Source organism: Chrysemys picta, chromosome 2 (assembly GCF_011386835.1).
Source record: "Chrysemys picta bellii isolate R12L10 chromosome 2, ASM1138683v2, whole genome shotgun sequence".
NCBI classification, from domain to species: Eukaryota; Metazoa; Chordata; order Testudines; family Emydidae; genus Chrysemys; species Chrysemys picta.
The window spans coordinates 56,782,435-56,807,005 of record NC_088792.1 but is presented as its reverse complement, the minus strand read 5'-3'; the positions used below and the strand labels follow the sequence as shown (position 1 = coordinate 56,807,005).

Below are 24,571 nucleotides of genomic sequence, written 5' to 3'. Positions count from 1 at the left end.
GCAAAGTTTATAAGAAGCAATGAGGCCAGTTGGTCCCAATTAGATTTAAAAAAAAATTAACTGTAAAGAATCAAAACTTTTGACTATTTTAATATTATATTTTCCTATCTCACAGTTATTAAATATTTCTGGCTGATATTGAAACGAATTTGTTTTCTAAGATACATATTTCAGTAAAAACAGTTAGAAAAACAATACTGCTTAAATATTTAGTTTTGATTTGAAGTCAGATACTGCCTTTCTCAGATCGCATCTAAATTCTCAAATAAAAACACATTCTGCGATTGTCTGATCACCATATTTGTGGGAGTGCACTTGCATGTATAAACACATGTGCATGTTCGTGTGAACTATAGCTATGTTTTACATAGAAAAGCAATAACCTACTATAATTAGTAAGTAGATTCCCACACTTCTCAGGTAGTTGAAAGGGTCTTGGCTTTAAGCCTTCTCCATCACACTACACCCTAGATGTCTATGGCTATCCTATGTCACATATAAGTAGCACACTGCCCTGTTGAGCTATTGATTGTCTCTGCCATCACTAACTTCACTTCTTTGGCTATGCTGCCTTTTGTTGTGCTGTTGTCACTCAGCTTTGGCAATGTTTCACAATCATGAGTAGGATTAACATTAGACTATGTTTACTTGAAGTGCATGAGATGGGTCACTGGTAAGTTGTTGCTGTTACATTGTCAGTGAAAGAATATGATATACTCTTCCCTCCTGATGCCCGCCATCACTTCTGTGTGGCAGAAGCATTCTGTGAAGTGCCAGCATTCCATAGAACTGTATTAGTCACATGGCTCAGTACTTGTGCTGCATTTTGTTTCTTAAGTACTCAAAATGAAATTGAGAGGTCTGTGCATCACTTAAGTCCCACTAAACCCTTAAACCCTTAATAGGATTTAAGAGGGATGTATATGGTGCATTGGCCTTGTGTTGGCGCTCTGCACAGGAGTGAATTTCACTCTTAATTAATAATTAGACCCCTTATTAGTAGATTATTGAGAACTAGAAAATTAGTTAATCCTTTGGAATGGTCACAGTTCTTTGTTTAAATACTTGGATTTGTTTAATATATATATTATTGATACTATTAATAATAACAATAATTAATAATAATTCATAACTTGTATTACATTTAGTATCAGCTTTGTTCACAGCCCTGTTATGCTAGGTAATAGACAAACACAGTCCCTGGCCTGAAGACCTTAACAGACAAGACAGAAAAAGGGAGGGGAAAATGCAGTAACCAATGGACTATTGTCTCCTTCATTTATAACTATGATGATATTGTTAAGATGTTGCTGTAATTGCTGTGAACACGCACTATGGGCATGATCCTGCAAGGTGCTATTTCTGTGAGGCTTGGAGTGCTCTGAATTCTTCCTGACATTGGCCAGAGCTGAGGGAGCTCTATATGTCTACACTTGTCTGTGCTAGAGAACTTTGGTCTTGCAAAACCCTTATGATGCCAGTTACACCCACAGAATTACTACCAAACATGCAGAGATTCAGCCATTGTTGGTACTGCACTGAGCAAAGCTAAACATGGTGTCAGACACTGTTGGGTCAGTGCACCATTGCAGTGCTAGTTTAGAGAACAAGGACGAGGGTGGCAGCTGAAACATTTCAGTTGGTTCTCCCGTTGCTATATTATAATGCTGTGCCTGTCTCTGGTTCCTCGTCAAGAAACAAAAAGAGAAAAGTATTTTGTGTATTTTGAAAAACAAGAAACTTCACAGGAAAAACATTTAACAAACCATCCCCCCAAATAGAGAACAATTTGCTCTCTTTCTCAAGCACTGACACCCACATGTGTCAGTGCTCATTGTAATCTGTTCCTGGGTGACAGGACTACATTTGATTGGAGGAAGAGGCTTGACCTAGGAAGCCTCTGCAGAGACAATATGAAGGTGTGACAGCCACCTTTGTGTCTGACAAACTGGGGATTGAACAAGGGATCTCCAGAGCTGAAAGCATGAGCTGCTATGGCTTGAACTAAAAGTCCAGTGCTCTCCATGTGAGAGCAGATTTGTATCCTCTGAGGAGCAGGCATGGAGTGGGGGGATCTGAAACACTCACACAGCAGGGGGTACAAAGGCAGAGTACTTGGGGCTACATGCACATATCTTCAACCAGAGCAGACACAATTGGAAGCAATATTGGATTATGCCAATGGGGCTGGCAGCCAATTATAAATAATTAGGAAGGAAATTGTAGCCAATAATTTGTTAAACTGTTTGTATTTTACCTGCTATATTGAATTATGTGACAACTGTAATAATAGACTTAACTAGTGATAAAATGTTAATTATTAGAGCTGATTTATTTTTACATTTTTGATTTTTGTTATATTTTATACATAATTTTCATGAATCTTCATGAAAAATTGTTGTTTTTTTACCCATTCTAACTATCTTACATAGAATATAATTATATGAGAAGATTTATTATATAGTATGAATTTAGGTCCCGATACTGCAATAAGAACTCTATGAACAAACAGATGTGTCCTTGCAGAGCCCCATCTTCTCATGGTTTTGCATCTGAATGCAGAGCCTAATGAGAGTACAGGCCTCTCATTACAAAGTTATTGTTTGCCAGCTATGATTCTATAAAGCACCTGCTGCAAGTAGCCATACTGGGAACTGTGGGATAAGTAATCCCCATGGAATTCTTCTGGAGTGGTTGGAAGGAGTCTGGTGGGTAGTCACATGTACACATAAAACTACAGGGTTAGTGTACTCTTAATATACCATTGTTGTTCCACCAGTGCAAATTGTAACATTTCAATTTTCCAATGTAGAGCACATCCCTATCAAGTAGGGTGACCAGACAGCAAATGTGAAAGTTCCAGACGGGGGTGGGGAGTAATAGGTGCCTATATAAGAAAAAGACCCCAAAATCGGGACTGTCCCTATAAAAACGGGACAACTGGTCACCCTACTATCAAGTCCAAAGTTTGCTTTTAGAGACATTACGCATAAATGTCTGCAAAGGCACGATTAGGTCTTAAGTAGACACGCACAAAAATACTATGAAATCTTAATGTTAAAATTCTTGTTCATACATATTAGCTGTTTCTCCTTAAGAAAAACAAAATATGTCCAATCTGTTGATACTGTTTTGTTCCACTAATCTTTTGAAAGATTAGTTTAGGTTATGCACTAAATATTAGTACAGGTTGTGCACTAAAGACAAACAATTTCATCTTTAGTCAAAAAACAAAACTGAAATGATTTTTGAGTAATAGGAGAGAAGAAGGAAACTGACTTCTGATGGGAGGTTTTTTTATAACTTACAAAGAATTAAATGTCTATTTTCAAATTCAGTAATTAAAAAAAAAATAGAGAAGAGATCCTTCTGCACTGAGACTTTGTATGCCACGTTTCAGTCTGGAGCAAATGTTTATAGCTGAAGGACAAACTCCAACGCTTCCCCAAACTTGAACTTAGTGTTTCCATTATTACATCACCTGATAAATGAGGTTGCTGTCAACATCATCACTTTCAACTTTCTCCTTATCTGTAGTACTAGTTTCTGTCCAGCTTTCCCACCAGAAGAGCAAACAGGATCTATTTTATTTTAAATCATGCAGATCGTGTATTTCTGTGAAAACAACATATAAAGTCCCGAGGGTTAAAAGTGTCCACTCTTTGCATCCCAACTGGACTAGCTCAGCCCCCCGATTTCCTGTCCATAGTCCTCCAACCTATTAGGTAGGCACTTACATTTGGCCTTTTATGTAAAATACCTATAGTTTTTTAAGCATTATAAATCTGAAGACTATATTAAACTGTTCAGCTAGTTACAATAAAAAAAACAACCCTCGTACCAAAATCATAATGGGCTGTTACAATGAATAAAGGATTCTTCCTGTTTATAAAGAAAGGGTACAGGTGTTACAGTGACAGAAATTGAGGTAATTTTATTCAGATGTTGCTCTGTGACAGATGTGAACTATATATTTATATTCAATTGTGTATTTCCATTACAAGAATCTCTTTTCAGAGGGTTATCTCTATTGCAAGGTTAAATCACATATGCATGCTTGTCTGAAATGCTATCAGAAAGTCCCTAACGAAGCCCTTTGTAAATAGATAGATGGCACTCACATTCCTTGGATTCTGAAATAAATCTCATAATAGTGCATTTAAACCAGTATTCATTAACAGATGTTAAAGACAAATGCTGAAAGAATGAAAATACATTTTTGTAATGTTGAATAAGAATAGGTAAAATGAGTCAAGAAAAAAGAGGGCCCAATCTAGCTCCATTTAAGTCAATGGAGAAACTATTCAGTAAGATTAAGATTCATTCCTTAATGAATTGGTAGAAATGCCTATCCAATTAAACCATTCTCTCCTGAAATGAAGAGAGTAAAATGAAATTACCTTGGTCCAAAAGCATTAAAATGTAACTTTTCAATAGCCATAAAATGTTTGTCCAGCTACTAAGAGACAGAAATACTTTATTTCAGTTTATTTTCACAGGTGATTCAGAAGGTTCACATAAAACCATATCCTTCCATTATGCCTTTAATTGAGCCAATAAATTAGTCCTGTTTATAACCTGACTGTGGAATGCAGAAGCTAGTTTTTGTGGGTTTAGCTGTAACTCCGGGGATGTCAAATGGTATTTGAAAAGCAGCAACTGAACTAATCCCTGTTAATAGTAATTGTGGTGACACATTATTCTTTGCCTGTTTGATCTTTGACTTGCATTAGTTTCTGCTTAATTTGCTAATTTGGGGAAAGATTGTGAGTTGCTCCACACAGCCCAGCGTGGAAGTAAAATTGCCTAAGGCGTCTCTTAGTCCTCTGTGCTGTCTTCTTGCATCATTGGTCTGCATGAGGGGGAAATGAAAACTTATGGGGCCATTGCTACTGGCTTCAGGTGGGTGGAGAGAGGCCCACGCATGGCAAGGGTCTTGACTCTGCCCTGTGCCGGCTGCCATGGAAGGGATGCAATCTGCTACTGGTATTTGCCAGTTGTAAATAACAGAGAGAAGGTTAAGGGGTGACTTGATTACAGCCTGCAAGTATTTACATGGGGAACAAATATTTAATAATGGGCTCATCAGTCTAGCAGAGAAAGATCTAACACAATCCAATGGCTGGAAGTTGAAGCTAGACATATTTAGAATGGAAATAACAGTGAGAGTAATTAACCATTGGAACAATTTACCAAGGGTAGTGGTGGATTCTCCATCACTGACAATTTTTAAATCAAGATTGGATGTTTTTGTAAATGATGTAATGTAGGAATTATTTTGAGGAAGTTCTATGGCCTGTGTTATACAGGAGGCCAGACAAGATGATCATAGGAGTCCCTTCTGGCCATGGAATCTGTGAATCGATTGATGACTTCCTGCCTTGGAGCTGGGGGGGGAGCAGGGAACTAGTTGTGACTGTGTAAGACCCTTGCACACAAGCCCTCGGAGTGGCAGAAAAGTCTAGGGTTGTTCAACAATGATGATTAAAAATGTAATCATAGACTGATAGAAATTAGAAATGGACTTATCCGTTGAAAATGTTCTGTCAAAACTGTTTTTCACAGGAAATTTGACTAAACAATTTTATTTTGGCAAAAGTATTTGCTTTCTGTACAAAATTTTGCCTTTTGTTGAAAAAATAAATACCTGAAAACTGAACTCTTTCAGCCCCAAACTGAAATATTTACATCAAAAAACAAAATGTTTTGATTTGGAAATGCTGCTGTAGTGCCTCATGGGAGTTGTAATTGAGGTACCTCATGTCCCCATTGTCCCTGAAGGGCCACACCACCCTACTGGGCTATATCTCCTATGATGCACCATTACCGGGGACTCCCATGAAGCACGACTTCTCCTCTCCAAGAGGGGAGACCATGGTGCTTTACGGGAAATGCAGTTCAGCCAGGGCTTGTAGAGGAGAATTGGAGCATGAAACACCTAAATTATAACTCCCATAAAGCATCATAGGGGCATTTTCAAATTGAAGTATTTTGTATTTTGCTGATATTTTCCAGTATGCAAATTTGTGCTGTAAAACTGAATTTTTTTCAGGTCATCTAGGCCACCTGCCTGGCACTGTAGCATTGTTCTCTACAGTATGTCTTCTAGTGCTTTTCTATTCTCCAGGGGCCAAATTGTAGCCAGTGTTTGCACCTATGAATACACCAAAAGAACTGCAGCCAGAGGGAATAGTTATGGTTCCCTTGAAATCTGCAATAGACTATTCCATAGTATTTCTGCATGTGCTCTATTTGGGCCGAGAGGAGATGGTGTGCTAAAGCAGGGCCTGTAGGCATGTTCTGCATGTGCTAATGTGTATGCCTCCTGAGTAACTCCAGCCCCATGTCCCTTGCTGATTATTCTAGCTCTGAATAGTATATAACTTGTTTGAGTACAGGTGCACAGCTGTGGTAAAATCCTGAAATTCTTGCATGGGTAAACTCTCATTTCAGTCTGAAATGAAAAGAAACTTGGCCCAGATTCAGGAATACTTTCTTACAGTTCTAAATCCAAAATAAATTACAATATATGGTCAACAACCCCCCAGATCAAAGGTAAATACACACTGCTAGGTAAAGGAAGTACAATCTTACACCAAACAACCCAGTAGTTACCATGTAATTGCTGAAAGTTTGTGTGTGTGTGAGAGAGAGGTGTATGTTTAAAGCAAGCAGACATTGGTTATGATATCTCAGGAAACCTATCTGGGACACAGTTCTAATGGTCAACACATAAAAGAATCATAACATCTGACTTGGAAGTCAGCAATAGCATATGGAAAAACAGTAACAAAACATCGGATATTAGAAAAATTACTCATTTATTGATCCCTAGATCCCAGTCAATGTGATCACTTAAATATTTCTTTGTGAATTTTATTTTTCATATTTATACATTCCTTATCCACTGTAAAAAGAACAGGAGTACTTGTGGCACCTTAGAGACTAACAAATTTATTATAGCATAAGCTTTCGTGGACTACAGCCCACTTCTTCGGATGCATATAGAGTGGAATAAATATTGAGGAGATATATATATGCATCCGAAGAAGTGGGCTGTAGTCCACGAAAGCTCTAATAAATTTGTTAGTCTCTAAGGTGCCACAAGTATTCCTATTCTTTTTGCAGATACAGACTAACACGGCTGCTACTCTGAAACTTATCCACTGTGTCTGTGATACTCCCACTGAAGTCAATGGAAATTTTATATGCAGAATGATTTCACGAACAGACATATATATCACTAATAATTCATATCTGAAGTATTGTTTTAAGTAATCAGTTTCTTAAAGGAATACTGTCACGTCAGATTGATCCAGAAATGTGTTTGCTAAATAAATAAATAAAAACAAATATTGCTTTGACAAAACATTAGGCTAACACAAATGTTTCCATTTAAAAAAACTATTTCCTATGAAATAATAATAAAAATTCCCCAGTCATGTTTGCAATCCCAAAACTGAAGTTCCATGCTAATAGGTAAGAATCTGAGGGCATGAACTTGCAAAGGCTTATGCATGTGCCTTAGGGCTTGTTCACACATGGAGCTAGTCAGGAATAGCTATTGCACTTTTAATTCACACCCTTCCTTAATCCAAACTAACTTTCAAGTGTGGACAAGTCTTAACTCTATGCAGTGTGGTTTGTCCCAGTGAAGTTAATGGTACTGCCGACAGTGAGTAAAGTTAAGCATGTGCATAAATCTTCACAGGTTCATGGCCTTCAAGTGGTATTGAATGAAACTGACTAAAAACAAAAGTGAAATTGCCTTGGCTGTTTTATTGTGTAAGTTGAGAAATATGCAAAATTCAAAAAGTAAGTACGACATAAACAGTGAAAAATAATCTAAAGTAACAATGTGGGTGAGGTAATATCTGTGTAGCTTGAAAGCTCGTCTCTCTCAACAGCTGAAGTTGGTCCAATAAAAGATATTACCTCATTCATCTTGTCTTTCTAATATCCTGGGACCAACATAGTTACAACACCACTGCATACAATAATCCAAAGTGTTATTTGTAACAACATTTTAGATATCATTGTTAACTTGACAGTTTCCATCTTGTCACCTGAAAAGGCCACACATTTTAGTATTAGTAAGAGAATGATAAATTCCAAGGATCAATCTGATAACTTTTGTGTAATTAAGATTGTATAAGAATAAAATTTAGCTACTAATTGGAAATATGAAGCCCCCTGCCTTCACTAGCAAGTGGTGAACAATTAGTAAAAAGAGCTCTCCTTCTTGTCTGGTCTCAATAAGTTAGTTCCTTTAGCATGGGGGAAAGTCCCTGTTTCTCCACAATTCAAGACCTGGGACAAGAAAGTCCTGCAAATAGGGTGCCTAGTTCTGTTTGGTATGCTCAACAGAAACCAGATATAGACAAAGAATGTCACTAAGATTGGAATAATTTAATGGTATCTGTCATTTAGAGCCTGAAAACATTGACATTATTATAGTTTGATGATTAAAGTTGTATCTCTCTCACCCTTATTGATCCAAATGATTTAACTGGGCCTCTTATAAACACGCCACATCACGCTGTAGTTGCTGTAAATATTTTGGAATTGTGTTGTTTTGTGTAATCTTTTAAAACATCAGGAAATTAGTTTAACAAACAAGTGCACATTAAACTAATTACCATTGTGACCTTGGTGCATGGATGGACCACACTGAGAATGCCACACTCAGGGCAGACTGCAAGAAATAGTGCAGACAATCCCCCAGACTGGTGGTTTATTCTATAATTAGATTCACCAAGCCAGTAACAAAAGAGATTCTGTAATATTACAGTGGTTAACAAGAAGCCAAATACAGTCTCCTTTAGGCATTCCAGCCATTGGCTCCCATCTAGGCAACCAAGTCTAATATAGTAAGAAGTTATTAAAACCCTATTCACCGTAAATCAAGTTTTTCCAATCCCGAAGTATCAAGCACATTACCCCCCAGGTCATGAACATTTCAGATCTTACCCAAATACACGCTTACAGCCAATCCTTAATACTAAATCTAAGCTTTATGAATAAAAGGGAAAAAAAAAGAAGAGAGTTCTAAATGGTTAAAAGATCAATATATATATACATGACTTTCAGTGTTCATAGATCAGGGTTATAGCAGTGGTGTTATATCTGCTGGCTTGTAAAGTCTCTCTGGAATCAGTTCAATTGGTTAAATTCCAATAAGCAGTTCACGTGTAGAGTCTGTTAGAGTTTTTCCATAAGAGTTCCAGGATAACCCGGGTAACTACCTGAAGACCTCAGTCCTATGGCTTAGATCTTCCCTGTTAAAATTTAAACAGACCTAAGATGAAAGGATCAGGCCCGAGGCGTCTCTTTTATAGTTGAAGCAGGCTGGGCTCTGACAGGCCCCTCTACTACATGGGCTTTGATGAAAGTGAGTGGACAGTTTGTGATCTCTTTTCAGTGGGCCATTCAAACTACCAAGATAGTTCACAGGTAATAATAATAATTAATTAATGGAGATATCCCATCTCCTAGAACTGGAAGGGACCTTGAAAGGTCATCGAGTCCAGCCCCCTGCCTTCACTAGCAGGACCAAGTACTGATTTTGCCCCAGATCCCCAAGTGGCCCCTTCAAGGATTGAACTCACAACCCATTTTGTGATTTTTTTCAACAAACTGGAAAAATGATAAAAATGGAAATTTATCATTTTTCAAACTACTAAAATTTATCAAGAACTGTTTTTTTTTGTTTTATTTATTTATTTCTTACTTTTCTCCTGCCCTCCCCCCTTCTCTCCCTTTTTGCTTTATCCAATTTGCTAATGGGAAAAAAGTAGGGAAAAAAAGGAAAAGAGGGGAAGTTAAAGGGGCAAAAAAGCCAGAGGAAGAAAAACTAAAACTAAAATTTATTTGGTTTTCAAAAAAACACATTTTTTTAACTTTGCAGCTTATGGTAGAAAAAAACAAAAACAATAGAAAACTAAAAAAGTTCCAAAGTCCCTGTGGCAAAACAACTGGAAATGTCCAACCAACTCTAATGAACGCCTTTTTTCAAAAACTGATTCTTGTTTTGAGCTGAATGAGAGTAAAGTTAGATTGACAATGTACAATGCAATTAATATGGGAACATATTTTCTTTTACCAGGGTTTGGAGTTTGGTCTCTTGAATTCAATACTTTTTTTTTTAATGACAGCAATAACCAGTGTAAGAGATAAGAGGGAAAGCAACAGGCTCTGTGCAGAAATCCTTACATCAATATACACTAAATTCAGCACTATAATGTTATATTAATTTTCCATAAAGAGACCTCTGTGAAGTGGAGGGGCCCCATTAACATCTGGGTGCTTTTCATCTTCCTTTTGGTTACTGTACTATCAGGTAATTCGGGGGAATGAAGCCTGGGTCATTGAGAGTAATAAAATGTGTGTGCTTCTTATCGTGTACAAAAATTATGCAGTCAATGAAGGAAGTGTAATAATAAGTCATAACTATCAGACAAATTCTGAGAAGTGTTGAGCACCTGTCAATCACATTACGCTGAATGGTGTTGCAAATGCTCAGCTTCTTACAAAATCTGCCACGTTCACTTACAGGGGCCAAGAATTTCAAAAGTGACTGGGGATTTTGGTACTCTCAGTTTTCAGGTGCCCAACTTGAGGAACCTTAGAGGGCCCTGACTTTCAGAGGAACAGTTTCTGAAAATCCAGTTTCTTTACAGCGTCTCCATCTGGTCACCCAAAAACTGAGACCCCCAAAATCATTAGTGACTTTCAAAAAGCTTTCCCATGGTGTCCATCTCCAAAAGGCTTTTTAGATGCCTGGCCAAATATAACTAACACCATTACTTAATGAAAATGGTATCACATCTCAATAAATCCTGGATGCAACAAAACAAATCCCCAGTAACCCATTTCCCAGGATATGATAAATAAAACAACCATCTGTCCACATAAAACTGTGAAAGTAACTAAAAAGACATTGCTTTTCCACTGCAAGTATACTATATAAAGATTTACTGCTGTTGTGGCTACAACAGATATACCATGGGAGAGAAAGGTAGAGGGCCAAGTCCTTGCCAGAAAAACTCCACCTTCTGTCCTCTTGATATAGTTTTATGAGACAATCTTAGTTCTTGCCATGAGACACAAGATAGCAGATAGTCCTTCAAGGAGACTGTGCTTATATTAGTTAGGGGTTTAAGTCCAAATAAGGACCTTAAAGGCACTCCCTTTATAATGGGCTGCCAGTGCAAGTCCCAGATTATACTGTCCCACACAGAAATACGAAGTGCAAAGGACTGCACTTTAGTTAGGTTGGAACCTTAGTCTGATGTGGGCGTTTTTAAGCTGTGTCAGAGGTGTCTAGAGCACCTAATCATATTGGAAGGAAACACTTTCTTGAGTGTACATAAAGCCAATAAGTACGTCTTTCACATTTCACGTGATGTGTTCATTAAGCTGAGGAGGGGTAGTACTGAAAAAGTGACTGTTCCCATGTGCTCGCTCTCTCCCTTAGTTGCTCCACTTAAAATGACCAATTCATGTAGGTTTTCTGTCATTTTAGTTGGTTATATTGATTGAAATAACACACACACACTTACACGCTCATCTGCCCTTAAGAGAAGGCTGGATTAGTCATTTTTTTCCAAAGAGAAGTAGAATCCCCTATTGAAAGTGTTAACTGAAATATTCACATCAGATGCCAACTTGATTCAAACCTTGACCTCCTGGTTGAGAGGTAAAACAACTATGAGTGACAACAATCTGCCTTCAAGATAATTTATTATAAACACATTTCTGAAGCCTGTGTGTTTATTATATAAACATACCCTAAGCCTGACTATCCATTAAAGCTAGGCTTTCACCTCCTTCCACAATACAGATTTATCAGAAATTCACCCCCTATGAAACTCTTTATGATCCCAACAGGCCTGATTCCTTCAGCTTGTTTTATTTCCAAACTATAAATATTGTTTTTTCACTCCTCAGTGTGGAAATTTGGCTACCTCCATATTACATGCTTACTGGAGTAGAAAACTGCCTAATCAGATAGGAAAACAGTTGGCGGTGTATAAATCAGGGTTTGCCGAGGATTTCAAAGTGTGAAACTGGGCAGACGAGCGCATATCCTAGGAGTTCTGCCTTTCCCTAGCTTCCCTGTAGAGATTTCACATGGCAAATATGGTCACGAAGGCCATCTGTATAAATACATGGGTGTGTTGTCTTGAATTAACACAACAGTGTTAGTGGGGAATGCAATTATTTTTTTTTATTTTAACGTTTCCTCACCAGATGGTCTCAAATGTAAATTCATCTACAAATAATAATCCTGATCATCTTGATTTTGGTGAGGAAATTGCTAGTAATAAGTGCTTGAGTACCAGTTAGCCCAGCAAATGAGCTAATCCTAGGTTCAAATTCATCCATGGTGTAATTTCCCTGACAGCAGTGGCATTGAACCAAAGATGAATTTGACCCCTTCTGTCTGTAGGTCAGTAATGCTGGGGTAATTGAACCATCACTGAGTTATAAGCACTCTCTCCTAGCCTTACGGTGAAAATTCCCTTTCTTCACAAATGGTTTTACTGTAACATTGCCTGTTTTACTCAGTCTACATTTTTTTTTCTAACATTCAGGTCGAAATAGAGCTGAAATAAAGATTCATGTTGTAGTGGTGACAGGAGGAGTTGTTACACAAGATGTAAAGTTTCCCTTGGATTTCATGTCACGATTTTTTCTCATTATTTAAACAAGAACTGCATTGAAGTGGTGCAGGTACCAGGCAATAAAGATTTCCCTTGGTGCTGACAAACCTTGAGACCGCAAATGGAGGTGCTTACATGCCACAAGAGAGGTTGCTGCATTTATGTTCTTTTCCTCTACTCTAGGTTTTGCTGTCACAAAGGAAACATCTTTATATAAATATGTTCCTATATAAAAATTATATATTTCCAGTTATGTACCATAGCTTTATTTCACTGCCAATACATTTTGATTAATAATACATGGAAGGACTTTCTCAGGATACAGCTTGGAACCTGTCAAGTGTATTAAACTGGTGTTGGGGAATTACTTTAAAATATTTTAATTGTAATTCTATTACATTGTGTAGCACTAGCTAAGCACAATAACGGAGAGGTACTCTGTTAAAAAGAAATCAGATGCAGAATACATGTTTTGTGAAGAATTCTGAATGGAGCTTTTGTAAGTGGCACATTTAAGATACCTGTGCATTTGGCTCATAAGCAGGTTATTTCTAAAGTCTATTTGCAAGAGGACTGTCAAACGAGACTTTTCTGTGGCTGTGGGTTTTTAAAAAACAAACAAAGTAACAAGCAAAATGAACTTTTATTGGAATCCTGCAGTTCATCTATGGGTCGCTGATAGGGGAATTGAGGTGCACATGGTGTGCTAATTCAGGGAGGAAAAATTGTAGACAGAACTTGATTTAGAACAGTAGGTGGTTGTGCATAGAAGGCAAACACAGGCATAAGAAAACAGCCATTTTGTTCAAAATAGGGATGAGGTCACAGTTGGACAACATATTGGACTTTATTTAACATATTAGTAGCTATTGTTTTGCTGCATTTCCAAAGTAGCTGCAAAAGGTTGTTGCAGAGAACAGGCTTGCTTTATATATACACCCTTATGTGTGAACTGGCATGTTTTATATATACTCACTAACACTTAGATACACTCTCCCACACACATGCGTGTGCACACACTTTCTCTCCCCCATATACTACATCCTTAAGTTTCTTTTTAGTATCATCTAATCTTTTGACACTTAGAAATTATGAATTTTCAAAGGCAGAGATCAAAGACCAAAAAAATTGCTTGTGCTGCATCCATCCTTTTTCCTTACAAATGTTTTTTTTTTTTTAAGTTCTTTCATGGAAAAACATTTTTCTTTTAAATAAAATGAAATTTTGGGGCAAATTCTAGTTGTCTCATTTATGACTGATAGAGCAGATTGAAAAATGAAAATCTATTTTCACAAAAAAATTCCAAATTTTTCAGTGTTTGAAAGCGACCACTTAAAAAAAGTACGTCTTTAAATAAAAAACTTAAATGTTATTGAAATCTTTTAGAGAGACAAGGTGGAAGAGGTCATATCTTTTATTGGACCAACTTCTGTTGGTGAGAGAGACAAGCTTTAGAGTTTACACACCGCTCTTCTTCAGCTCTGTGTAAGCTCGAAAGCTTGTCTCTCTCACCAACAGAAGGTAGTCCAATAAAAGATATTACCTCACCCACCTTGTCTCCCTAATAGCCTGGGACCAATATGGCTACAACAATATTGAAATCTTTTGTTTACTGAAAATCCTATTTATGGTAAATGAAAAAAATTGATAATCATTACAGTAACACTTTAAATTCAAAAATATAAATAAATTTGAACATCTTTGAATGATGTTTTTTGTGAAAAAAACAAGACTGGCAATTTTTGTGTGTGAAAAAAATTATTTTAAAAGGCCATTTTTGAAAAAAAAGTATTTAAAGTTTCAGCCAACTCTAGTGATTGGGATAGACCAACAGTTTTACCTTTACAGCGGGGTAGAGCCATAACACGAGCACAAGGGATTATTGCCACTGGTATTAGCAATAGCAATCAATGTCTTACAAGGGGCATAACTGTACAGAATCAAGATGTGGCAATATGTCTGTGCTAGGAGCTGAAGGTTTTGCTAAAGAGACATTACACTACCCCTGTTGTACAGGTGAAGTAACTGTTACTGGTTCACATATTCCTCCTCTCGTGTTTGTTGCCTGCTTCATTTTCGAGGAGATCATTATAACTTGATGTGTTCATGTTTAAGATTGGGGGACGTTTATTCATGTAAAGTTAAATCCTTTTATCCTCACTGAAGTGAAACTCTCCTTGACCTCATCTGGTGAAGCGGGAGACAGATCCTCAGACTGTGTAAATTATCAAAGCTCCATAACTAAACAGTTTACTCCACCCAAGGATCTGCCCCTGGGAGTTTTGCCTGAGTAAGGATGGCAAGATTTGACTCTTAGAATCCGATTCAGCAAAAATGTCTGGCTTCTTTGCCATGCACGACTACAGGAACCTTGAAAAATGAGCTTTCCAGATGTGTGTTTTTCCGCTGGAATAGAGCCCTATATAGTGTACATGAGGATAATATTTATAAAGTAATTGTAATTTTATTATGTAGTAAGAATTCTTACTATTAAAAAGAGGTAGAAATATCACTTAAAGCAAATTAAGTTTCTAAAATTTGCTTCTAGATATTAGGTGAAAATGTATTTTTCGTTGTATCTTGGCAGAAACTTGGGTTTATGTTTTGCTACTTTCAACATGTCAGACATTTGTTAGGTCGGGGTCTGCAAATCTTCCAAGAGCTTTTCAGGTTGAAAATAGAACACTTGTGATTGCAATCTTAGAGAATATTTTCATCAGTGTGTCACTACTGTTTCTCTGCAGTAGAGGTGAGTGTGGTTGAGTAATAAATTGAAGAATGGTACTCTAAAGCATTAACAATGCAAACTTGCAAATGTCATTGCTCAAGAAAGACTGTTCTACAGCTTAGGGTTATTATCATGAGAGATTGCATTTTCCAAAGAAAATACTCTCATTAACATTAGTCAAATGTATTTATTTAAAATGTTACTCATATTCCTGAGATTCCCTGGGAGAGAGAAGACATGGAGTGTTACTTCAGCACACTTAGGTACAGTTCAACCTTTCAGAGGATAAATTTTATTAGCAATTTTTGTGTACAGATTTAATCAATTGGACATTAAAAACTGTGAAGGTATCTACGCTGTCAATGACTTGTTATAACCTACCTGTAGACTGAGAGTTGAAACCACTAACCCATTGCATTGTGCTCCCCACTACGGTACTCTAAGTTTGGCTTAAAAAAATGTATATTTAAATATTTAGTTAAAATCATATTGAAACTAAGGGGGTCATAGTTAGGTGTGGTCTAGTAGATAAATTGCTTATCTTTCAGGTGTTGGACTGAAGCGCAAGCCAGTTCTTTGACTCAGATTATATTAATTTAGTGGTCAGATCTCACATTATGTGAGCAAATCCCACTGTTTCAAACTATGTGAGTCACATAGTTTGAAACAGTGGGATTTGCTGCTTGAGAGAGGATGGAAACAGAGCTAGCCTGAATGATTAATTGTTTCTCACCCTTAGGTGGTCTTTTCAGGCTTGAAATTATTTGGAGACAGCATTTGGAAATTCAAATGTGCCTGCTTATATTGTCCTTGGCTTGTGAATATAAAATAATAAAAAACTCTTTAGTATTCCAGCCTTCATATGCAGAACTTCCCCTCACAACTCCGGGGGGTGGGGAGGGGGAGGCTGTGACAGATAAAAAACAGTAAAGTTAGAGTGTTCTTCACCTGAACCAATCTGCCAGTTTCCACACTGCTTTAATTTTGGCTGTATACCACACCCAATCTATTCATTGGCCAACAGCAGTTTTTGTTGGTGTTTATTTTTACACCACATATTCAGCCAGGGAGAGACAAATAAGTATAAAGTGATTCTCTTCTTCCCATGTGGACATTCTCCTGATGGAGGATGAAATCTGTCTGCAAAACTTTAGTTGATGCATTTTGAGCAGAATTTTATCTTCACTTACACAGGTGCAATGGCTGTAAGCAGAATTGGGGTGCCCTTCAAGTTTAAGGGGCTGATCCTGTAACCTTACATGCAAACCTTACCCAGTTAGACCCATTGAAATGAGGGTATCTACTCTCATGGGCAATGACTGCCTGCCTCCCTATCTTATCTGGATTCTATCATCTCCATCATTTTGAAGATATTACAGAGCACCGATTGTTGTAGTGTTTAAGCATGAAATACAGTAATTAGGTTCACACAGAAAACATCCATAAAGGATGACATGACAGATTCTGCTCTTCACATTTCCTAGGTTCTAGGAAGCTTTACTTGGTGGGTTTGGGTTTTTTTTGCTAATGGTGAGTAATCACAATGTCAAATGATCAGTCATGGAAAACAGGTATTATTTTGGAATGTGCTCTGAAGATTGATACATTCTCCTCAGATGATGAGTAGGTTTACTTACGGGAGTGAGCGTTTCTGGAAAGGGCTCTAATGGAGGTGATTTTGCAGCCTAGACTACGTTTAGTCTCTGAGGGGCTCTGGTGACAAAGGCTATATGAACAGGTAGCAAATGTATGAATAGAGCCCTATGGAAATATGAGCAATGTAATAAAATTTAAATAGGCCAGCAATTTATTTTATATATTAAATGATTAAGCATAGAAAACAATCCCAATTGTAGTTTGCATTATGGTGCTTTTACTATACACAAGTTTCATAAAAATTCCTATTATGTAGTAGTTGACAATAGAATATAACAGGTTTAGTAAGTTATGTTAACTTGTACAGTGTTCCTTTATGTAAAAACCTTCCCAGATGCAGTTCTCTTTGTAAGGGAAAATTAGCTTCCTTATGTGTCTCCCCTCTGCCAATGTTTCCTCCTCTATTTGCTTGATTTTACACAGTCCATGCCAATTTATTTACAAGATAATTTTGTTTAAAGGTAGTTAACACCCTTGGACCTCTGGAGCTGATTCTTAATACTCCCAGTCACCACAGAGTTCACCATGGTAAGCAATACCAGGTTGTCTGATTTTCCATTGTTTGTTTTCTAACTGTCATTATTTATATTATATTTAAAATGTACAGAAAGGAGGAAATGCGACTGGTGTTTTTAAAAAAAAAACATTATAGGGAGAACAGTAATAATCACTCTAAAGTTTCATAAGGACTTTTATTAAAACCTTTTATCAGTGAGTTATAACTTCAAAACATTTACGTGTCAGACTGACATTTTTCAGATTGGTTTCTGTCCAAATGTGAATTACTGTGGACAGTTTGTGCAAAACAATTCAGCATTTGTGAATATGAGAAGTGTGATGGGAATAGCAAATCTTTCTCTCTCCATTGTTAAAAATAAATAAATATGGTAACCCATTTTCAACTGTTCTTGCACCTTAAAGTCAAACACTCAATATCAGCATAGAATTGGCCCTGTTTTAGAAGAACTGCATTTGGCTGTTCCAGTTTTCATTCTATTGCATTATTGAAAAGCCCATTTTGCACATGTTCAATACAACTGATATTACTTATTTGATAATTTTCAGCAATATTCAGAGTAAGGGTAGGCTGTAGTGTACATATGTGATTGGTTAATTTAATGGCATATTAAAGAGTGTTGGGAGATGTGCAGTGAATGAAGCGGGGCTCCAGAGGTGCCCCTGGCTCATCCACTGGGCAACTTGCAAGGCTCATTCACTGAGTATCTTGTAAAGAGCAGAGATAATAAGTAGAACAATAACAGGGAGATGGAGAAACTTAATATACTAATTTGAACCACGCTCAAATATAGCTAAATGTACAGCGGATGTTGTAGCTATTTATTATAGCCATGTGTTAAGTGTTTATGGCACTGTACAGATATTTAAAAGGGTGGGTTCTGTAAGTGTCCAATCCTGCAAATTTGCATAAGTATTGACAGTTCAAACTGTGGTCTCATTTTCACTGCTATAAATCCAGAGTGAGCCTATTCGCCCTGAGTCTAATCAGGTTTACACAAGTGATGCACAGGTTTAACTCCATTGACTTCACCAGAGTAATCCAGTTGGGGTAATTGAGGGCAGAATTTAGCTCATTGACTTTAATGGGACTACTTGCACATGCAGAAAACTTAAAGATGTGGAGCCCTGTACTAGATAGATACATTGATCCTGCTCACAATTAAGTCATTAGCAGAGCTCCTCATGATTTAAGTGGGTGGCGAGATCAGGCCTATAATATAGGAGGTGTACAGGAGGCAACAGGAAGTCATTCATGAGATCATTGTACATATTTTGTGTATATTTGGCATATATCTTGTTAGCTACAATGTGGATTATTTTTGGTGATTTTTCTGTTTGTTTGTTTGTTTTTTAACTTTTGTATGTACATACATGTTGGGTTAAATCCACCCCAGGCATAATTCCATTGACTTCAGGTAAGTTGCAATAATGATGAATATGTTTTTACCCTGAGCTATATTTTCGTAGTCAGATGTAAGGCATTAGAAAAGTTATAGCTGGTTAACAGTGGAAGGTTAGCCACCTCCTATCTCGGTTAGTAGGTAAGAAAATCAGACTTACAATAGCGATTCACTACTTCAGTTGAAGTTTGTAGAATTCACAGATTTTTCCTAATTACACTGAATATTTTTTTTTATAGGCAGAAATCCTTACTGCATTGACAAAAATTATGGTGGTACCCTCATTATTTGGGACAGAATTTTTGGTAAGTGAAATAAATTGCTGTTGCTAATGTTAATTAATGTTGCAAATAGGAAGTTCTATGCTCTTAAGCTTGATTATTTTTCCTCCTTCCAGGAACATTTGTAGCAGAAAATGATAAAGTTATATATGGCCTAACACACCCAATAAATACATTTGAACCTTTCAAGGTCCAGGTAATGTATTTTTTCTTATTAAACTTATATATTTTAACATGAACTTATATTCAAAAGAAATGTACATTTTTGAGAGACTGGAGGCAAACTATACTGTACTATAGATTGTTTTGTAATTATTTGAAGTGTTTACTGTAACTCTGGCACATGTCAGTGGTTTAAACCATTTCATATAAACCACCATATAAAATATTTCTGCAAATCTCAATTATTATCTTATCATTTCTCGCTGTAGTATATTTCAGTGTTCTCATAAGGATGAAGGGTTCAGCTGTACACACTGGTGGTGAAAATGCAATGGGTGAAAATTATTCATGTTGTGACACCACTGAAATCAGTGGATTTACGAAAGGGATGAGTTATGTTCATGTAATGATTAGTCTTTTGCCCTGCTAAGTTAGGATAACATTCTTTATGAGCAGGTGGTAGAAATACAAAGTGTATTTTATTTGTTACATATATCTGCTCTAAATATTGCTCTTTTAGAAGCAATTCCCCAGTCTGATGTCTTATATAATTTGTTTTTAACACATCTATTTATTACCTTTGACATTCAGGGTATCCCAGAATGATTTATTAAACAATGAATTAATGGTACTGTTGGCAGTAAATGCAGCAGCCAACATGCGCTCAATAAAAGCTGAGATACAGTTTGAACATCGGAATCTGTTTAATTGAGGAAGATTGTTGGCTAAGGGATGACAATTAACCTTGCCTCTTTTCACAAAACCCAAAAGGTTGTTTACCTTGCACTTATTTCAAATCTCATTTCAAAGATAACGGGGATGCACAGGATGAGAATCAGAACAGAATCTGGTCCAGTGTCTCTAACACTGCAGTTCCCCTTATGACTGTATGACAGTCTGATCCCTGAGCCTGGGTCCTGCTGTGGAACTTAAACCCATGTGCTGGCCCAGAAAAGTGTGTTCTACCAACAAATTAGTCTGATACTTGATGTGAAACATGGGGATTTCTGAGTGGCATTTACACCTAGAAATAGTTACACGCAGAAGGTTCCATTCAGAACTATTAGTGAAACATTTCTGCATTTTCACTGGAATTTTGAGTTCTCAGAACCTCTGAATATCAGTCCCTTGGTAAAGCAGGGTAAAGTAAATGTTTTGCTAAATTGCTATTTTTAATAATAAATATGGACAATTACTTATGTCTTCACAGTTATGTCACTTGGCTTATATATGGAGCACATTTTGGGCCACACCTGGATTCAGTAATAAACTCTCTGTAATATTCAAAGGCCCAGGTTGGGGACCAGGAAAACCTAGACTCGGCCTTCCTGAGGAAATCCCAGTGGTAAATTGAATATATAGCAGGCTTTCAGTTGCATATAATTTACTTGCCCTATTAGTGCTATTGGATCAAGGTTAAAAACTCTACTTGTACCATCTTAAATTAGCAGTATTAAAGAAGAGGGAAATGAAACAGAGACTTAATGAAATGGAAGTTTTAGCTGTGTTTTCCCTTTATATTTGAGTAAAAGAGTAGACACATATAGACTTTTATACTTCAAAGATCTTTTCATCATTCATTTGAGAGAGATTTTCAAATGCTTTGCATAAAGTAGCACTTAAAAAAACCTTTATTTTAATCTATTTCTCACAATAGATTATGTATATATTTTGATAACAGCACTCTTCTACCTTTCTTCCCCATATTCCTAAGTGACTAGTCACGTGCCATTAAATATGACCCTTAGTCACTTGGTATTTGCAATTAACATAGGTACTAAAGGATAACATGATGAAATAGATTACTAATGAAGACTATTATCTGTTTTGATGCATGTAGATCACTGGAAAAGAGGTTCCATTCAATCCCAGATTGCCAATATATCTTTCTGTCTATGCAGTAGTACATTTTGCCTTGATGCTGGGCTTTTATGTGGACCTGTTTGAGACCCAGGCTGTAAGTAATTCACACTTTTAGTGAAATGAAGTGTTTGATGTTAGCAAAAAAAATCTGGTGTGAGATGTTTTTAATATTAAAATTGAAGTAATAAAACAGATTCTGTAAGGGCCTGATTCTATTCTCACTTATGTTGCTATAGTCGTGGTAACTCCACTGAAGGGGGAGGGATAGCTCAGTGGTTTGAGCATTGCCTTTCTAAACCCAAGGTTGTGAGTTGAATTCTTGAGGGGGCCACTGAGGGATATGGGGCAAAAATCAGTACTTGGTCCTGCTAGTGAAGGCCGGGGGGGGGCTGGACTCGATGACCTTTCAGGGTCCCTTCCAGTTCTATGAGATTGGTATATCTTCATATATTATTTTTAAAGTTAATAGAATTGTACCAGTTTAAAACCAATGCAACAGAGATTGGAATCATGCCTAAGAAATGTGTCTATGATGATGAAACTAAAATATACTTTATGGCAAGGCACCTTCTCAGTCTCACCAGCCTCAGCTGTTTTTAGCCTTGGCAAGACGGGCTTGGGGTAAAACAGTCCCTCTTGGCTGCACAGGGGCAGTCTGTCCTTCTCTCAACCAGTCTTTTTGGCTTGTTTTTCTCCCTTATGGGAGGGAATGTAGCTCCCCCTCCTGGTGAGGCTTGCTGTTTTGCTGCTCCTCGCCTACTGGCAGCTTGACTCTTCCCTCTCCCCCCCCCGCCTCCTGGGAGGGTTTAAAAAGGTCTCAGGCAGCCCTTAGTTGGAATCAGCTGACCCTAATTGATCTCTGGTAACCCCTTCTCAGCTGAACCTGATTGACCTGTAGCCACCCCTCCCCAGTTGATAGGGAGGAGGGCCTTTAACCTTCTGGGACTGTTTTCTACCCCGCCCTTACAGCTGTCTGTCGTGAGTTTATCACAACTCTATAATATGAACGATATTTTTCCCCTTCACAAACAAATTAGGGATTAAAATCTTCAGATTTTAGCATTGTTACATAGTTATATAAATGCATAAAGTTTAGGATAATTCAAGTAAAAAGGTAGAACGAAGCCAATTTATTGGAATTACAGATAAAAGAATTAATATCAACATTTTCAAAAATGAATTTGGGTGCTTGAGTTTCTGGTTGCCCAATGGTAAAAACTTAGAGGCCTGATTTTTTTAGAGGATAAGTGCTGGGCACTTTCTAAAAATCAGTCCTTATTGAAATGTCTGAAGTTGGGCACCCAAAAATGTAGGCTTCCAAAATCAGTAGTCACTTTCAAAAAATCTTGGTCAAAATATTTGTGTTGGTTCTCTGGTTCGAATGCTCCTTCTCCAGTCCATGACATGTAGGGCAGGAAGATGGTCTGAAACTGCAACAATGAGTTGGGGCCTGCATGGTGGCAAGCTAAAAGGTATGATCCCATGGCACCATATAGCCTCCCAAAGCCATTCAGTACCAAATAGGTAAAGTCTGAAGAGCACACAAAATACAGATTGTGCCATTCTGGTGGGAGAGGAGTTAAAGAACAACTATTTTACACAGCATCCCTGCATAATTTAAGTGAAAAAAGTTAACTCTGCTTGAACTAATATCAACTTATTCTGCATACCCTGTGACCTCACCAGAAAGTCATGTGTGTCTCCATGGTTTGGGGAGCCAAAGGTAATACGGTGCACGGCTGTGGTGCAATTTCTGAGGGCATGGGCTAGAGCTACAGTGCATATGAGAGAGCTAGTGTCATGTATTGTGGATCTCCAGGCAATGAATGGTTTTCAGGCCATGTCCCCTGCCACCAGTAAATCTGATTGATCTAGGTATGCATACAGTGGATCTTTGCAGCAGCAAGAGCTATAGTGTATTGCACATGAATTTCTCCCAGTTTTGTTTTTTTTTCCCCTCAGGTTGGGGGAATATGTGGCCCCAATTATTTTTTGTACTATCATTTACAACTGCAGCTGTTTAAGACGTGCTGTCAAAGGATTAAAGGAAGTTTAAATAAAACTCTAAGTCCTTTAACATTATTCTTTCAAATTCTCCACAATTTCACAAATGAACCATCCTGAAGCTTCACTGTTGTAAATTTAAAGTTGCAAAATGAGCAGAAAATGACCTGCATAAAACATGAGGTAATGGGGTAATAGAGAAAACAGGAAGAGAAGTGCCCATACTTCAGGAAATAAATGCCAAAGAAGTTGAAGAAAGCAGTGCTGGACAGAAGACCAAGTTTCTGGATCTTTTTAAAAATACAGAGGGGAAACTGTCCCAAGAAGAGAGCACATATATGGATAACGTAACTTGGCAAATTCTTCATTTAGTATCAGTTTTCCTGTACATTGTGTTATGAAATGGTTGTAGACAAAACTGGAACTTTCTGCTTGGCTACAAATTATGCCATAACCATGGCATAGCTCCATAAATGGAAAGAGCTAACTGTTTTCCTAATTTTGGGGGGAATAAGTTCCATTTCATAATAGCAATAAGACACTCGAGCAGCACACAGTTATTACATTCCTCATGTGGTTAGAGTCACTCAGTCTTTGGTTTCATGTCCTTCAAAAGTGTTAAGTTTTTCCATACACAAAGAGCAGCCATATACCTTCAGTAGGAATGACCTTTAATTTAACTTAAGAAAACAGCAAAACAAGAAAAAACAAATTATAAATTTTCTGCAAGAGAGAGCACATTGTCTTTCTTTTCTCCATAGCAGTCTGCACAACATTCTGAGAATAAAAGTTACTGCTGAGCTCTGCACACCAAGGTCTGAGCGAAAGTTCACTGAAGGCAATGGGCTTTGGATTAGTCCCAGAGAAAATGCTGGAAATGTAAAACTGCAGTACATTCAAAACAAAAGTCATCAGTTTCATAACTGCATCTACTACAAAAATCACTCAAAGTGTATTTTAATCAACACTTGCTGGAGTGTCTTATTGCTGATTGATACTATAGCACATGTTAATATGCGTACTTTTGTTAGATTGTTAGTACATGAGCAGTTTTGATGAGACCAAGAGAAAAGATAAGATAAAAACATGTCTCTCAAAGGCTGAGAACACAATCATAATCTAATGCAACAGGACATCATCGGGTGGTGTACATAGGCCTGTATTTTTAAGCACTCACAGAAGTTTTAAGGGTTTTCAGATAAAAGCCTCTAAATAGAGAAACTTAACAAAGCTACCTCCTTAACATCGAAACTGAATTTTGCATTAGTGCTGCTAGATGAGGAAACATAAAAT

The 24,571-nt window shown here is 37.3% G+C and overlaps 1 protein-coding gene across 3 annotated transcripts in view; it reads left to right on the top strand.

Annotated features, from left to right (window-relative positions):
- Window positions 1–24,571, top strand: part of AGMO (alkylglycerol monooxygenase) — a 261,159-nt gene that overhangs the window by 107,458 nt on the left and 129,130 nt on the right. For all 3 annotated transcript variants that reach the window (XM_005306643.5, XM_065583183.1, XM_065583185.1), the window contains exons 6-10: window positions 17,511–17,577; window positions 19,208–19,273; window positions 19,366–19,445; window positions 20,622–20,756; window positions 21,252–21,368. In XM_005306643.5, coding sequence (XP_005306700.2) covers window positions 17,511–17,577; window positions 19,208–19,273; window positions 19,366–19,445; window positions 20,622–20,756; window positions 21,252–21,368 — 465 coding nt within the window. The remainder of the gene's footprint in view (window positions 1–17,510; window positions 17,578–19,207; window positions 19,274–19,365; window positions 19,446–20,621; window positions 20,757–21,251; window positions 21,369–24,571) is intronic.